This window comes from Mesoplodon mirus, assembly GCF_964341445.2.
Source record: "Mesoplodon mirus genome assembly, chromosome: 18".
Lineage (NCBI taxonomy): Eukaryota > Metazoa > Chordata > Mammalia > Artiodactyla > Ziphiidae > Mesoplodon > Mesoplodon mirus.
Genome location: NC_138994.1, coordinates 62,596,581 through 62,613,452, shown reverse-complemented (window position 1 = coordinate 62,613,452; position 16,872 = coordinate 62,596,581). Strand labels below are relative to the sequence as shown.

Sequence of the window (16,872 nt, the reverse complement as noted above, 5' to 3'; positions counted from 1 at the left end):
GTGGGCTTCTAACTGCGATGGCTCCTCCTGTTGCAGAGCATGGACTCTAGGCATGTGGGCTTCAGTAGTTGTGGCACATGGGCTCAGTAGTTGTGGCACATGGGCTCAGTAGTTGTGGCTCGCGGGCTCTAGAGCGCAGGCTCAGTAGTTGCAGCACACGGGCTTAGTTGCTCCGCGGCATGTGGGATCTTCCCAGACCACAGCTCGAACCCATGTCCCCTGCATTGGCTGGTGGATTCTCAACCACTGCGCCACCAGGGAAGCCCCAGGACACATTTTAAAAATCCACAACTTACATAGCTTCTAGAATGTACATCACAGTTTGTTTTGTAGAATGTACAGTTTTCTATAATAAATTAATTTTTAGAACCTTGAAATAATTTTGATGCAACAACTTCTGACTTATTAACAGTTACAAAAGGGCATACACTAATAATGAAAATATAAGTGGACAAGATTTTCAGCACATTGATTTCCCCTATCGTATGTTGGAAACCATGATATCATTTCTCTTTTCAAACACAAAATGAATCTAAAATAGGTCTAATTATTACATGATAATCTTCATTCTGAATCTTCTCCTCATCTTCTTCATCCTCCTTGGCCTCTCTTACAGAAGTTGTAGTAGGACAATCTTGGAGAAGCATGTCAGCACATGATCCAGACTTCTTAGCTCGTGTCTCAGGAGTGTCATCATTTTGGGGGCTAAGATGATTATCTGGTGGTGACAAATCTCTTGATTTCTGAGTTCGAGACAACTCAATAGTAAGTCTCTTTTAAAACAAAACAACACAAGCAGAGTCATAAGCAGTCCTCCACTCGTACAGTAAAATTATTTCAAGCAAAAAAAAACCACATATATCCAGATGTTCATAAAACCATTTTTTGCACCATCTATCTCATACCTTCCTGACTTTTGCTTATGGGAAAATCTATGACAAAGAAAAACTGCCCAACTTATTTTCATCTTTCTTCTCATTTCTAGCCCAAGCTATACAATTAGCAAACCACGTAGTAAATACAGCCAGTTTAACTTAACATGAAAATTTTTGAAAATATTCATCTTTTCCTCTCTCATATATTAACCACTCTCAGCACTTCAAACTTCTCATCGCATCCCCATATCCACTTGTAGAAAGAGACATTCCTTACATAATTTAGTTTGCCACTGTAAAATAAAAATTCATTAACTGATCCTCCCCAGTGCTCAGTTCAACAATAGTGAGACTTCAAGATAGGGCAACATTCAATTGTTCCATAGCTTATAATCCTCTAAATTCAAAACAGCATGGGGAAGAGAAATACCCAAGTCACTGAGAGAAACACAGAGTTTGCCTCAACTAGAGAAGCACTGTCCAATACAATTTTATGCAATGATGGAAATGTTCTACATCTGCAATTCCCAATACCAGCTAGCTACTGTAACTAAGGAACTGAATTTTTAATTTTAATTATGTCTACACAGCCACATGTGGCTAGTGGCTACTGAATTGGACAGTCCAGAATTAGAGGTTCAAAGGTAGTGAGAATAAAGAACAAGTGGATTTTTCTACAAAATTACAAACAGCAATAATATCCAAAATCTAACTACAAATGTAATACACCAGTAAGACAATATGAAACACTAAAACCAAATATATGTTTTTTTGCTTACCTCTTTAAGGTTATTTATTTGTTGGATATAGCTAGTCTGTGCAGCTTCCAATTGAGTAATATACCAATGCTGGTCCCGGCATTTTTGAAAGAAAGTTGGTGAACGAACCTGAAACCTTAAAAGAATAACTGCACATTAAATCCAAACAGTAAAATATTATGAACCAAGCCTTAAATCCTAGAATTTTAAGTTTACTTGATTACATTATAAGGCCAAAATTCAGAACTCAGAGCTCCTGGTATTTGCCATTTATATATGTAGTCCACAAATTATAATGACATGGTTCTGAAAAGTCAGTTGTCAAATTCAAACTATTTTTCTAAAGAAATAACATTACACATCACAGTTAAACTTCCAAACTAATCTACTAAAACATATTTACTATAATAATCTAGCTCAAATACAGTGTTGATCATAAGCTGGGAAGAAGAGGATCGTACTATGCAGGAAGGAGAGAGCTAATGCCTTCCTTCTCCTTTCTTGCCTAGGTCAGACCCTAGTAAAACAGGCGAAGTTTGTTTTAGGCACTGCTTTTTTTCGTTCCTTTTCTATCTCTCGTTCCCATATTTCCTACTCCATAGCAAAAAAAAAAATCACGTAAAGGGTCAGCTACCCAGGACTGCTTTACTGTCCCTCAAAGAGTTACATGCTCTGAATAACCTACATTCCCAACCCCATCCAGATAGCAGTTTAAAATCAAAGCTCTCCATATATCACAATATGGCATATTTCAGCTAGGGTTAGGAAAAAAACAATTATCTCTCTATATTAAAGCATATAAATGGATACACGATAGAATCTTGATCTCTTCAGAGTTATCTGTACTTTAAAAAAACTAATACTTATTAAAGCAAAAAACCCCATCCTTACCTTTGTTAGATAGCTGAACATGACTCCATTTACATTACTATGACTCCAATAAAGAGATGACTAAGGTCATAAAAAACGGCTGTTTGGGGCTTGCCTGGTGGCGCAGTGGTTGGGAGTCTGCCTGCCGATGCAGGGGACACGGGTTCGTGCCCCGGTCCGGGAGGATCCCACATGCCGCGGAGCGGCTGGGCCCGTGAGTCATGGCCGCTGGGCCTGCGCGTCCGGAGCCTGTGCTCCGCAACGGGAGAGGCCACGGCAGTGAGAGGCCCGCGTACCGCAAAAAAAAAAAAAAAAAAAAAAAGGCTGTTTTGCAGGCTGGTAAAATTGGTATTTGAATAATTTTACAATCCTCTCTGGTTAAAGTGTGAAACAGGAACAAATTATTGATATTTCTTTTAGTGAATAATTCAAGAAAACCTAAAAGGTTATAAAATGATACTAAAATAATCCCCCAAAAGAAGAGATGACAAAAACATGAATTTTTTTCTATACTCAAAATTCAAGAATCTCTTTTTATACTTCCTTATTCTCCCAGAAACATTATGAAGAACACATAATAGTAAAGGGTGATATAACAGCAACTCATCCAGCATGCTCAAGGACAAAGAAATCAGAATAAGTGAAATTTAAAAGAGTATATTCAAATCTCTTTTAAGGAAAAAAGCTTTTAAAATTATTTGATGGAAACTTACTAAACTGTTAAACATTCTGAAACCACTCAGTTCAATACATATTTGAATTTATTTTTTTTTAATTTTTAAATTTTTTAAATATATTTATTTTATTTTTGGCTCCATCTGCACTGGGTCTTAATATTAAATAGGGCTGTAACTTTATAGTCACTGTTTATGTTCTGTCCTTTCTTGCAAATAACACACCAACTACCATCACTTAGTTTATTTTCATCAATTTTCATCTCTATTCCCTTACTTTTAATTTGCTGTTCTCTAGAAAAAACTGAAAATCGTTTTGTTAAATTAAGCTTTCAAAACCAGTCATCCAAATATAATACACAATGCCAAGTGGAAAAAAATAAGCACTTGATCCCACACTATTCTTGGATTTCCAAATAGTGAGGTTGCTAGAAGTTCAATAGATAAATGGGACGTTACCACATTTACTGGAAATAGTAGTTTACTTTTTTAAAAAATTTATTTTTGGCTGCGTTGTGTCTTTGTTGCTGTGCACGGGCTTTCTCTAGTTGCGGTGAGTGGGGGCTACTCTTCGTTGTGGTGCGTGGGCTTCTCATTGTGGTGGCTTGTTGTGGAGCACGGCTCTAGGCACTTGGGCTTCAGTAGTTGTGGCACATGGGCTCAGTAGTTGTGGCTTGCGGGCTCTAGAGCACAGGCTCAGTAGTTGTGACACACGGGCTTAGTTGCTCTGTGGCATGTGGGATCTTCCCAGACCAGGGCTCAATCCCGAGTCCCCTGCATTGGCAGGCGGATTCTTAACCACTGCGCCATCAGCGAAGCCCCAGTAGTTTACTTTTTATGGAACTACTAACTAGATGTCAAACACATTTCTGACTAACTTATTCACTGACCACACAGGACTCCTGAAATTAAATGGTTAAGAACATGGTAAGGTTAGAGTCAGTATGAATTTCGATATTCATCTTTGTTAAGTGAAAAGACTTTACAATTCTGATGACATTATTCCCTGTGATAAAAGCCATGATATAAATGTTTCCTATTACCTTAAAATCACTGTATCATTTTGTCGATTCAAGTATCCTTCATTTGCAAGTAAGTCCAAACGGAAAAATCGATTATAACCCCAACATTCTCCAACTTCAAAGTCAGATGCAAATTCTCGAATGATATTTTTGGTAGGATCATTGCAGGACTGATGAACCATCTCTACACGGTATTCATATCTAAAATTGAAAAGACTATTAATATAGAGTTAGTAAAGCAAGAATAAATTCCATCAAAACATTAAGGTGATTAAGTACCTAAGGGGAAACTTATTGATATACACAGCTACATGTGTTTCAGAAAGGACCGTCACAACAGTAATATAAAGGGGCTACCACAATATGATTGGCACTAGGTCCTTCATCCCCTTTAAAAATGTTTACCAATATAGCAGGTATAAAATACCACCTCAAATAATGAATAAATTCTGTATAAAATAGTACTTTCAAAGTTACACATTTTAGCAACACTATGTATTTTTCCATATATTCATTACCTATGTTTCCTCACAATGTTCTGCCATTTTCTTTGAGGTAAATAAATAATAAATTTTGAATACTATATTCTTCCAATTCAAGTTATCATAAATCAACTGTGTATTCAGCAAGTCAAGCCTATAAAATTTTCTAATAGAAAATAAGTATACAATGGGAAAGTCAGTACATTTAGATTTCCGTATCTTATATAGTATAAAACTCTCAAGTCTTCAAAGTCATTTTTACCAAGAAAGTACTGCTATTGCAAGAAAGAGAAGTGAAAAAATAAAGATCAGAAGGGACATCCAACAGTAGCCATAAAGCTTCTTTTTTAGCGGAGATAAACTTTTAAAAGAAAAACCCAATACCTCAGTCTGCTATTTCTGCTTGCAAAGGCAAAAGAAAAAATTACAGCTCTTTATCTACAAATAAACGTAAGTACAGGCGACCGTTGAACAACCTAAGTTCGAACTGCAATGGTCCACTTAAATGTGAATTTTTTAAATAGTAAATACTACAGTACTACACAATCTGCAGTTGTTTGAATCCAAGGATGTAGAACCATGGATACAGAGGAACCCAGGATAGGGAGGGCCAATTGTAAGTGACATGCAGTTTTTGACTGTGTGGAGGATTGGTGCCTCTAAGCCCTGTGTTGTTCAAGGGTCAACCGTATTTAAGTACTGTCAGATGATTTTTATATTAGTATCTCTCACAGTGCATTATACAGATTGATGGCACAAACTAATACAAAAGCTGTGATATTTTGTCTGCCTAATTATTATGGCAGTTGTAAGGCAAAGGGTGCCATTAAATGTCCAGAAATAAACCCCAATATCAGTGTGCAATAGATTTTTGACAAGGGTTCTGATTCAATAGGGAAAAAAAAAAGTTTCTTCAACAAACAGTGCTGAGGGAATTCCCTGGTGGCCCAGTGGCTGGGACTCTCTGCTTTCACTGCTGTGGGCCCAAGGTTCAATCCCTAGTCAAGCAACTGGGATCCCACCAAAACAAAATAAATCAAAACAACAAAAAACCCAAATGGTGCTGAGAAAATCTGATTGCTATGTGCAAATTTCACATACAAATTTCATATGTATATTTCATATACAACTTTCTAATTTCATATACAAAAATTAACTCAAAATGGATCAATGACCTAAATGTAAGGGCTAAAACTATAAAACTCTTAGAAGAAAACACAGGGGTAAATATTCATGAATTCGAATTTGGCGATGGATTCATAGATTTGACTCCAAAAGTATGAACAAGTAAAGAAAAAATAGGTAATTTGGACTTCACAGAAATTTAAAATTTTTGTGTATCAGAGGACATTATCAAGAAAGCAAAAATACAACCCACAGAATGGGAGAAAGTTTTCAAATCCTATGTCTGATAAGGGTTTAGTATACAAAATGTAGAGAGAATTCTCAGAACTCAACAATTAAAAGACAAGCAACCTAATTTAAAAATGGAAAATAGACTTGAATTTCAGACATTTCTCCAAAGAAGATATACAAATGGCCAAAAAAACAAATGAAAAGATGTTCAATTTCACTGGTCATTAAGGAAATGCAAGTCAAAACCACAATGAGATACCACTTCATATTCACTAGGATGGCTATAAAATGTAATCTTAAAATGGTAGGCACAGAGAATGGGACAGCCAACTGTGGAGAACAGTTTGGTAATTTCTCAAAATGTTAAAAACACAGAATTAACATATGCCCATATAGAAACTCATACATGAATATTTATAGCAGGATTATTCGTAACAGCCAAAAGATGGAAGCAACCCATATGTCAATCAACAGATGAACTGATAAACAAATTGAGGTCTATACATACAATGGAATATTGTTCAGCCATATAGAGGAATGAAGTTTTGATATATGCTTCAACATTTGGTGAACCCTGGAAACACTATGCTAAGTAAACAGAAGCCAAATATAAACGATCCCAAATTGTATGAACTTTTTTTTTTTTTTTCTTTTTTTTTTTTGCGGTATGTGGGCCTCTCACTGCTGTGGCCTCTCCCACTGCGGAGCACAGGCTCCGGACGCGCAGGCTCAACGGCCATGGCTCACGGGTCCAGCCGCTCCGCGGCATGTGGGACCTTCCCGGACCGGGGCACGAACCCGTGTCCCCTGCATCGGCAGGCGGACTCCCAACCACTGCGCCACCAGGGAAGCCCCTGTATGAACTTTTATATGAAATATCCAGAATAGGCAAGTACACAGAGAAAGCACAGTAGTAGTTGTCTAGGATTGGGGGAAGGAAGGGATGGGTACGAGGTGTTCTAGGATGATGAAAGTGCTCTGTAACTAGAGAGAGGTGGTGACTGTGAAACACTGGAAATGCACTAAGTTCCACTGAATTGTGTATTTTTTATTTATTTATTTTTGGCTGCGTTTGGTCTTCGTTGCACGCAGGCTTTCCTCTAGTTGAGGTGAGCGGGGGCTACTCTTCATTGCAGTGCGCGGGCTTCTCATTGTGGCGGCTTCTCTTGTTGCAGAGCAAGGGCTCCAGGTACATGGGCTTCAGTAGTTGTGGCGCACAGGCTTAGTTGCTCCATGGCATGTGGGATCTTCCCGGACCAGGGCTCGAACCCGTGTCCCCTGCATTGGCAGGCGGATTCTTAACCACTGTGCCACCAGGAAGTCCTTAAATTGTGTATTTTTAAATTATACGAATCTCACCTCAAAAAAATTTTACTTTTATTTTAAAAATGAGTATTAAGAAAATTCAAAATTCAGAGAAACAACAAAGAATACTGAAAATCTAAGGAGAAAGACATTAATGCAGATGGTTAAATACATCCAGGATCAAGACAGGTAAAAGTTTAAAATCAATATAGAACACTTTTTGAAAAATCAGTTTTTTATATGAAAAAACATATAATGTTTGAAAAAAGATCATTGTTTCATCTGCATTAGTTCTTTAAAATCATGACAGAGATATACCTATGTTTCTATTAAATACAGCAATTAATCCAAGTTAAATTATTTATATAGCATCTCAACCCTAATCTTAGATAAAACTAAAACCTCAAATTTGAATATTCCAACTTAAATTCCCTTCTTTTATCAAACTGAAAGTCTGAATGAATTTAACAATTATTAACTTAAAATTTTAGTCTCATTAATATTACTCCCCAAGGGAAAGTTCTACTCTTTGCTTAAGCAACTCAAAGAAATTTCCTTCTCTAAAACAAAAGTCAGATCAGTAAATACTGTTAAGAGTCAATTCAAGGATGTCACTCATGCACAAATTTCCTCAGAAAGCCTACACAGGTGTATTATAACACACAGTGAGAAAGATATTTAAGTATAATGAAATTATGAAATTATTTCTGCAGGGTCCCAAGCGTTATTAAAATCTACTAGATAATACAATGATTTACATTTTTATTTCATATTTTGACAGTAAGACTACCTCACTGTTAAAATCTCAATTTCGTAACTGAATGACGTTTCAATAATTAATAAGATAATATTCAAGACTCTTCTCTAGGCTTGCCGAAGTGTTAAGAGAATTAACAGGTAATAAGGGAATTCCCTGGCGGTCCAGTGGTTAGGACTCTGTGCTTTCACTGCCGAGGGCGTGGGTTCAATCCCTGGTTAGGGAACTAATATCCCACAAGCTGCATGACATGGCCAGAAAAAAAAAGAAGAGATGATAAGATGTCTGTTTTTATCTAAATAGAACATTCTTATTAAGGTATTCAGATAATATCTAACAAATACACAAAGTCTAATCTCTTTCAACCTTAGTATCCTGAATGATAATATTTCATTACCACTGATAATGTTATTACTGCTTATAAGATAATGTAAACTTTAAGTTCCCGAAGTATATATGTCAACAATAAAAGTACCCAAGTACAACACTCCCTTAAGCCAAAAGCTTAGTCCACAGTAAGGCCCTAACTCTCAATTCTACAAAGGCTGAGAGAGGCAAGGAAGCAGTAGAAGAAACGTCTGAAGCCAGAAGAGGTGGTTCATAAGGTTGAAGGAAAGAAGCTGTCTCCATAACATAGAAGTGCTGATACAGAAGCTGCAGCAAGTTATCCAGAAGTAAATGCCTGAATCTGAAGCGTCCAAGGGCAGGCTGACTCTCTTGTCAGGAGCTAATGTAAGCTGGTGACTTAAAAGTTGAGGCTAATGCTCATTTACCATTCTGAAAACCCTAGAGTCCTTAAGAATTATGTTAAATTTACTCTGCCTGTGCTCTATAAAGAGAACAACAAAGCCTGATGACAGCCCATCTCTTTACATATGGTTAACTGAATATTTTAAACCCACTTGAGATTTACCGCTCTGGAAAGAAAGATTTTTTGCAAAATATTACTGCTCACTGACAATGCACCTAGTCACCCAAGGGCTCTGATGGAGATGTACAAGGTTAACGTTGTTTTCATGCCTGCTAACACACATCCGTTCTGCAGTCCACAGATCAAGGAGTAATTCTGACTTTCAAGTCTTAGTATTTAAGAAATATATTTCTTAAGGCAATAGCTGCTGTAGATAGTGATTGCTCTGATGGATCTGGGCAAAGTAAATTGGAAACCTTCTGGAAAGGATTCACCATTCTAGATGCCATTAAGATCATTCATGATTTGTGGGAAGAGGTCAAAATATCAACATTAAGAAGACTTTGAAAGAACTTGATTCCAAACCTCACAAATGACTTTGAGTAGTTCAAGAATTCAGTGGAGGAAGTAACTGCAGATATTGTAAAAATAGCAAGAGAATGAGAATCAGAAGTAGAGCCTGAAGATGTGACTGAATTGCTACAATCTCATGATAAAACTTTAACAGATGAGGAGTTGCTTTTTATGGATAAGCAAAAAAAAAAAAAAAAAAAAAAAAACAACAGGGTTTCTTGAGATGGAATCTACTTCCAGGTGAAGATGCTGTGAAGATTGTTGAAATGACAACAAAGGATTTAGCATATTACATCAACTTAGTTGATAAAGCAGAGTGAGGGTTTGAGAGGATTGAATCCAAATCTGAAAGAAGTTCTACTGTGGGTAAAATACTATCAAACAGCATTGCATGCTACAGAGTAATCATTCATGAAAGGACGAGTCAATCAATGCAGCAAACTTCACTGTTGTCTTGTTTAAAGAAATTGCTACACCCACCCCAGACTTCAGCAACCACCACTCTGATCAGTCAGCAGCCATCAAACATTGAGGCAAGACCCTCCACCAGCAAAAACATTATGACTCAGTGGTGGTTAGCATTTTAGAGCAATGAAGTATTTTTAAATTAAGGTATGTACATTGTTTTTTTTTTTCCAGACATACAGCTAGTGCACACTTAACAGACTGTAGTATAGTTTAAACATAACTTTTATATGCACCAAGAAAGCAAAATATTCATGTAACTTGCTTTATTGTGGTGGTCTGGAACCAAACCTGCAATATCTTGAAGTATGCCTATATACAGGAAATAAATTAATCAAGAGACAAGAAGAGAACCAAGATTAATGGTAGCAACGGGGTTATGAACAAAATCTTTTAATCACTAAACTTTTTATAATTCTGCCCAAGATCAACCACCTTTCCCAGTCACAAGGGCTGATTTCAGGGAACAAAACAGAGCTTGGTGGTTAAGAACAAAGAATACAGAGAAAGAAAAATCTATGTTAAAAAGACTGCACCTTAACAATGCTGAACTTGAGTGAATAACTTAGCTATGGTATTTCCATCTGTGAAATGGGAGTGATGAATAGCATTTAACAGCTCACGAGGTGGTAGCAAAGCAACATGAGTTACACAAGGCACAGTGCATAGCACAAAGCATATATTCAGCAGACGTTAGCTGTTATAATAACCATACAGGTAAGTCCACTGTTTCAGATCACACAGGAGATTTGGAACAGAGCTATGACTACAACATACTTACAACTCAGAGGCCAGAATCCTTTCCATAGTACTAGCATTATTCATAGTTTGACTCACCAGTCATGGCAAGAATATTCTGCACTAAGGTTAGTCTATGTCAGAAGTTGTGTCACTGGGGATCAGTTCCCATGATCCTTGCAGTGATCCAAAAAGTCAAAACTATCTTCATGATAACGCTAAGATGTTAGTTGCCTTTTTCGCAGTGTTTGACATTTGCCCTAACGGTGCACAAGCCAACGGTAGTTAAAATGTACCAGTCGTCATTATATTATGCACTGCTACACACTTTCAGACGAGAAAAAAACTTTTCAGTGTCTCTCAAGAATGTCTTTGGGCTTCCCTGGTGGCACGTGGTTAAGAATCCACCTGCCAGGGCTTCCCTGGTGGCGCAGTGGTTGAGAGTCCGTCTGCCGATGCAGGGGACACGGGTTCGTGCCCCGGTCCGGGAGGATCCCACATGCCACGGAGCGGCTGGGCCCCATGAGCCATGGCCGCTAAGCCTGCGCGTCCGGAGCCTGTGCTCCGCACGGTAGAGGCCACAACAGTGAGAGGCCCGCGTACCGCAAAAAAAAAAAAAAAAAAAAAAGAAGAAGAATCCGCCTGCCAATGCAGGGGACATGGGTTCGAGCCCTGGTCCGGGAAGATCCCACATGCCGCGGAGCAACCAAGCCCATGTACCACAACTACTGAGCCTGCGCTCTAGAGCCCGTGAGCCACAACTACTGAGCCCACGTGCCACAACTACTGACGCTCACACACCTAGAGCCCGTGTTCCGCAACAGGAGAAGCCACCACAATGAGAAGCCAGCGCACCTCAACGAAGAGCAGCCCTGCTCGCCGCAACTAGAGAAAGCCCATGCGCGGCAATGAAGACCCAACATAGCCAAAAATAAATAAATAAAATAAATAATTTTTTTTTAAAAAGAATGTCTTTGAAGAAGTAGTAAACATGATAAATGTTATTAAACCTCAATGCTTGGTGTCACAAATGGGAAATATACATAAAGTACTTATGCTGCATTGTGATATGCAGTGGTTGCCTTGGAAAAATCACTTTGTTCAGCTGAGTTCCAAGATCATCAGTCACTTTTTTTGTGAAACCTCAAATTCAGAGAACTGACAAACAATGGTTATTTGGTTGTGGATACCCAGCAGACATTTTCTGTGCCAAAACAACTAAGGAAAAGAATTGTCAGTGTTTGTTGCCAATGATAAAACACACTTTCAAGTGAAAAAACAGAATCCTGGAAAATTTCTATGTACCACATGAGCTTAAAAGCTTTCCAATACTTCAAGACTTTCGTTGTGCAAATGGTGATATCCATGAATGTGACTGATACTGCATAATGAAATGTGTCAACGCTACTTAGTAAGTCGTTATTTTCCAAATGATTAATCCATGTTGTTACAAAATCACGCATGAGTAAAAGATCCATGCAAAGTATAAGACAGACCAATGACATTTTAGTTGTTGTTTTTTTGAGTAAAACAGCTTTAATGAAGTGTAACTGAAATGTATAATTTGGTAAGTTTCACACATATTTATATATACCCATAAAACCATCACCATTATGACAATCAAGATACTAAACATATCCATCATTCCCGAAGTTTCCTCTGCCTTTTGTAATTCTTCCCTCTTACCTTCTCCCTCCACCTTCCACCCAACCTTAGCCCAGCCCGTCCCATCTCTAAGCAACCGCACACCTGCATTCTGTCACTATAGACTAGTTTGCATTTTTCTAGAGGTTTATATAAGTGGAATCATATATATGTGCTCTTTTTTATCCAGCTGCTTTCACTAAGAATAATTAATTTAAAAGTCATTCCTAGGGACTTCCCTGGTGGTGGGTAAGACTGCATGCTTCCAACTCAGGGGGCCTTGGTTTGATCCCTGGTCGGGGAACTAGATCCCACAGGCATTCCGCAACTAAGAGTCTGCATGCTACAACTAAAAGATCCTGTAACTAAGACCTGGAGAAGCCAAAATAAATAATATTAAAAAAATAAGAAATAAAAAAATAAGTCATTCTCATTGTTGCACGTATCAACCGTTCATTACTTTTTATTGCTGAGTGTTATTCCACTGTATAGACATACCAAAATTTGCTTATCTAGTCATCTGTTGGTGGCAATTACGGTTGATTTTATTTGGCTATTCCAAATAAAGTTACCATGAACATTTCTGGAAGTCTCTGGATGGACATCTAGTTCCTTTTCTCTGGGGTGAATATCTAGGAGTGGTTTAGCTGAGTCACACAGTAAGTGTATGTTTAACTTTTTAACAAATCACCAAATGGTTTACAAAAGTGGTTGTATCATTTTACATTCCCACCAGAAACATATAAGACTTCAAATTTCTCTATATTCTTGCCAACATCTGGTATGATCTTTGTAATTATAGCCACTCTAATAGGACACAGTGGTATTGTAGAAAAATTTCTTTTTTTTAAATTTACTATTTTTTAAAATTTCTTTCTTTATTTATTTTTGTCTGTGTTGGGTCTTCGTTGCTGCGTGCAGGCCTTCCCCAGTTGTGGAGAGCAGGGGCTACTCTTTGTTGCGGTGCACGAGCTTCTCATTGCAGTGGCTTCTCTTTGTTGCAGAGCACGGGCTCTAGGAGCGTGGGCTTCAGTAGCTGTGGCTCGCGGGCTCTAGAGTGCAGGTTCAGTAGTTATGGTGCACGGGCTTGGATGCTCCGTGGCATGTGGGATCCTCCTGGACCAGGGATCGAACCCGTGACCTGTGCGTTGGCAGGCGGATTCTTAACTACTGCGCCACCAGGGAAGTCCTATAGATAAATTTGCTTCCCTAATGACTTATACTATTAAACATCTTACACAGGATTATTTTGCCATCCATAAATCTTCTTTAGTGGGGTGTCTGACAAACTATTTGCCTTTATGGAAAAGAGACCTTGTTTTTTTTTTATTGTTGAATTTCAAATTCCTTATATATTCTTGATACAAACCCACGTAATATGAAGAAGAGAACTTTACAATTCTCATGATGCCTAATTTACAAATGTGTTTCTTTATGGATTGTGTTTTTGCATTGTAACTAAACTAGCATTGCTCAACCCAAAGGAAAATTTTCTCCTACGTTGTGTGTCCAGTAAGTTTTATTGTTTTAGGATCTAAATCTAGGTCTATGATCAATTTTCAGGAAGTTTAAGTATATAGTGTGAGGTATGGATCCAAGTTCAATTTTTTTGCATATGTATAGCCAAATGTTCAAGCACAATTTGTTGAAAAGACTACACTTTCCCCATAGCACTGTCTTTGCATCTTTGTCAAAAAATAGTTTCCTAATGAATGTGTTTATTTCTAGAATCATAGTACAGCTATCCCCCATTTTCAAACATTCTCTTTATGCCACTTAACTTTTACAAAAGAACTTACGCTAGTACCTGTTTTTGCTAACCAAAAGAAATCTGAAGAGAAATTTTGTTTTTACAAAAAAAGCTGAAAAGTGAAAACAGCATTCAGTGCTTATTTTGTAGAAAGCCATTATAGAGGCATGCTCCAAGCAGCAAGAGCGGCACCGCCAAGCTCCTTCCCTGGGAATCATACCCAGCATCTCAGTATCAAGCCGTCATAGCTTTGAACTGTGTGAGTATCTATGCTTTGTCCTGATATATTTTGTGCATCCATTAGCAAGATGTGTCCTAAGGTAATTATTTCTTCACTTTATGCCATTTCAGCCTACAAAAGCTTTCATAGGACCGCTCTACTTTTGGATAGTGGAAGAAATCTGTATATTCCATTCTTCATCTATTCTTATGCTAATACTATGTTGTATTATGCTGATACTGTGGCCTTATTATAAATCTTAGTCATATAGTATTAGCCCTCAAATTTTGTTGTCCTTTTGATTTCAATGATTTTCTCTACAGCATTTGTTTATTTCACTGCACTCTTTGATCTTTGTTCTTTCCTTTCTTCTGTTTACTTTCCATTTAACTTATTTCTAGTTTATTAAAGTAGACATTGACATCAGTGATTTAAGGCCTTTCTGCTTTTCACTTATGTAGGCATTTAGTGCTATAAATTTCCCCCTATCTACTGCTTTAGCAGCAGTCTACAAATTCTGGTATATTGTGTTTTCATTTCAATTCATTTTAAAACACTTAAAGAGAAACTCTTATAATCTCCTCTTTGATCCGGGGGTTATTTAGAAGTGTGTTATTTAACTTTAAAATACGTCAGATGTTCAAAATATCTGTTACTCACATCTAAATTAATTCCATTGTGGTAAAAGAACAATCTGCATGATTTGAATACTTATAAACTTATTGACACATGTTCTCTGCTCCAGAATATGGTCTTTCTTGATACATATTCTGTCCACACGTAAGAATCACGTGTATTCTGCTACTGTTGGCTCACAGGGTCTATAAATGTCCCTCAGGTCAGGTTGGGTGATAGTGCTGTTCAAATGTACTATAATCTTGATGCTTTCTGCTTACCTGTTATATCAATTGAGAGAATAGTTTTGGTCTATTTCTCCTGATACTCCTATCAGTTTTCGTTTCATGTATTTTGAAGATCCGTTATCACGGTATAAACAGAAATGTTTATAGTCGTTATATGTCCTCTTCATTAACTGATCCTTTTATCACTATGAAATAAACTTCTTCATCTCTGGTAATATGCTTTCCTTTGAAACCTACTTTGATATTAAAACAACAGTTCCAACTTGGTTTTGATTAGTACTAGTATGGTATATCTTTACCTTTAAAGTATGTTTCTTGGGGTTAGCATATGCTTTGAGTTTTGCTTTTTTAGGCAATCTGACAATCTCTGCCTTTTAATTGGGGTGTTTAGACCATTTATAGTACCACGAATTGGTATCTGTCCCATCTGTTTTTTGTTACCTGCTCTCTTTTCCTGCCTTCCTTAAGATTAGGATTTGTTTCAATTTTATCCCCTTTGTTGCTTTATAAACTAAATGTCTTTGTCATTTTAGCAGTGGCTTTATAGTTTATAGTTGTGGGAGGCTGAACAGTGTCCCCAAGATATCAATATCCTAATCCCTGGAACATGTGAATTGGAATACACAGTTGTGATTAAGCCAAGGATCCTGAGATGAGAGGACTATCTTGGAACGTCCATGTGGACCCAGAATGTAACCATGAGTGTCACTGTAAGAGAAAAGAAGAGGAAGATTTGACAGACACACAAAAAAGATAAGGCCATAGGACCAAAGGCAGAGACAGGAGTGACATGGTCACAAGCCCAGAAATGCTGGCAGTGAGCAGAAGCTGAAGGAGGCAAGAAATGGATCTCCCTTAGTGTCTCTGGAGCTAGTACAACCCTGCTGAAACCTCAATTTTGGCCTAGCAATAGTTTTTGGATTTCTGGCCTCTGAAACTGTGAGGGAAATTTTTCCTATTGTTTTAAGCTGCCACATTTGTGGTAATTTGTTACAGCAGGCAACAGAAAGGAATAGGATAGTAGGTATCTTTAACTTATCACAGTCTAGCTTTAATTGTTATTATAACACTTCACATATACTGTCAGAATCTTATGTTATACGTCCATGCTCTACCCTTTTGGCCTTTATATGGCTGTTGTTATCATGTATTTTGCTTCTACATACGTTAAAAATCCAAAAATACAATGTTATAATTTTTGACTAAACAGTCAATTATCATTTAAAATTACTTTGGTAACAGAAAAAAAATTTTTTATTGATCCAGGCAATTTCCATTTCGGATGCTCTTCATTTCTTTGTTTAGATTCAGAGGTCCAACTGGTATTATTTCCCTTCTATCTGTAGCATGCACTTTAACATTTCTCATAGTCCAGGTCTGAAAATGTCTTAGTTTCACGATATTTTTTAAAATATATTTTTGCTGATTATAGAATTCTAGGTTAATACTTCTTTCTTTCCATCCTTTAAAAATGTTGCTGTATTATCATTTCACTTGTATTGTTTCCAGTGAGAAACCCGATTTCACCCTTATCTTTGTGCCTCTAAATATACCATCTTTTTCTCCACTGCCGGTTTAAGACTCTTTGTCACTGGCTTTGAGCAATTTGATTATCGTGTGCTTTGGTGTTTTCTTCATGTTTCATGTGCTTGTACTTCACTGAACTTCCTCGATCCGTAGATTTAAAGCTTTCACAAAGTTCAGAAAGTATTTACTTGTTTCTTCCCATCCCCTCCTTTGAGGACACCAGATATCTGTACATTAAGCTACTTCAAGTTGTTTTTCAGTTTAGGAATTCATTTTTCTATGTTCCTATTTTGAATAGTTTC

General features: G+C 37.4%; 1 protein-coding gene across 8 annotated transcripts in view; it reads right to left on the bottom strand.

Annotated features, from left to right (window-relative positions):
- TRIM37 (tripartite motif containing 37) overlaps nucleotides 1-16,872 on the bottom strand; it is a 207,813-nt gene that overhangs the window by 144,294 nt on the left and 46,647 nt on the right. For 6 of the 8 annotated variants that reach the window (XM_082603179.1, XM_082603181.1, XM_082603178.1 and 3 more), the window contains exons 13-15: nucleotides 4,221-4,415; nucleotides 1,655-1,769; nucleotides 555-773 (exon numbers count right to left, since the gene is read on the bottom strand). In XM_082603179.1, the coding sequence (XP_082459305.1) occupies nucleotides 555-773; nucleotides 1,655-1,769; nucleotides 4,221-4,415 (529 nt within the window). The remainder of the gene's footprint in view (nucleotides 1-554; nucleotides 774-1,654; nucleotides 1,770-4,220; nucleotides 4,416-16,872) is intronic. The other 2 variants (XM_082603180.1, XM_082603185.1) reach the window with 1 other exon arrangement.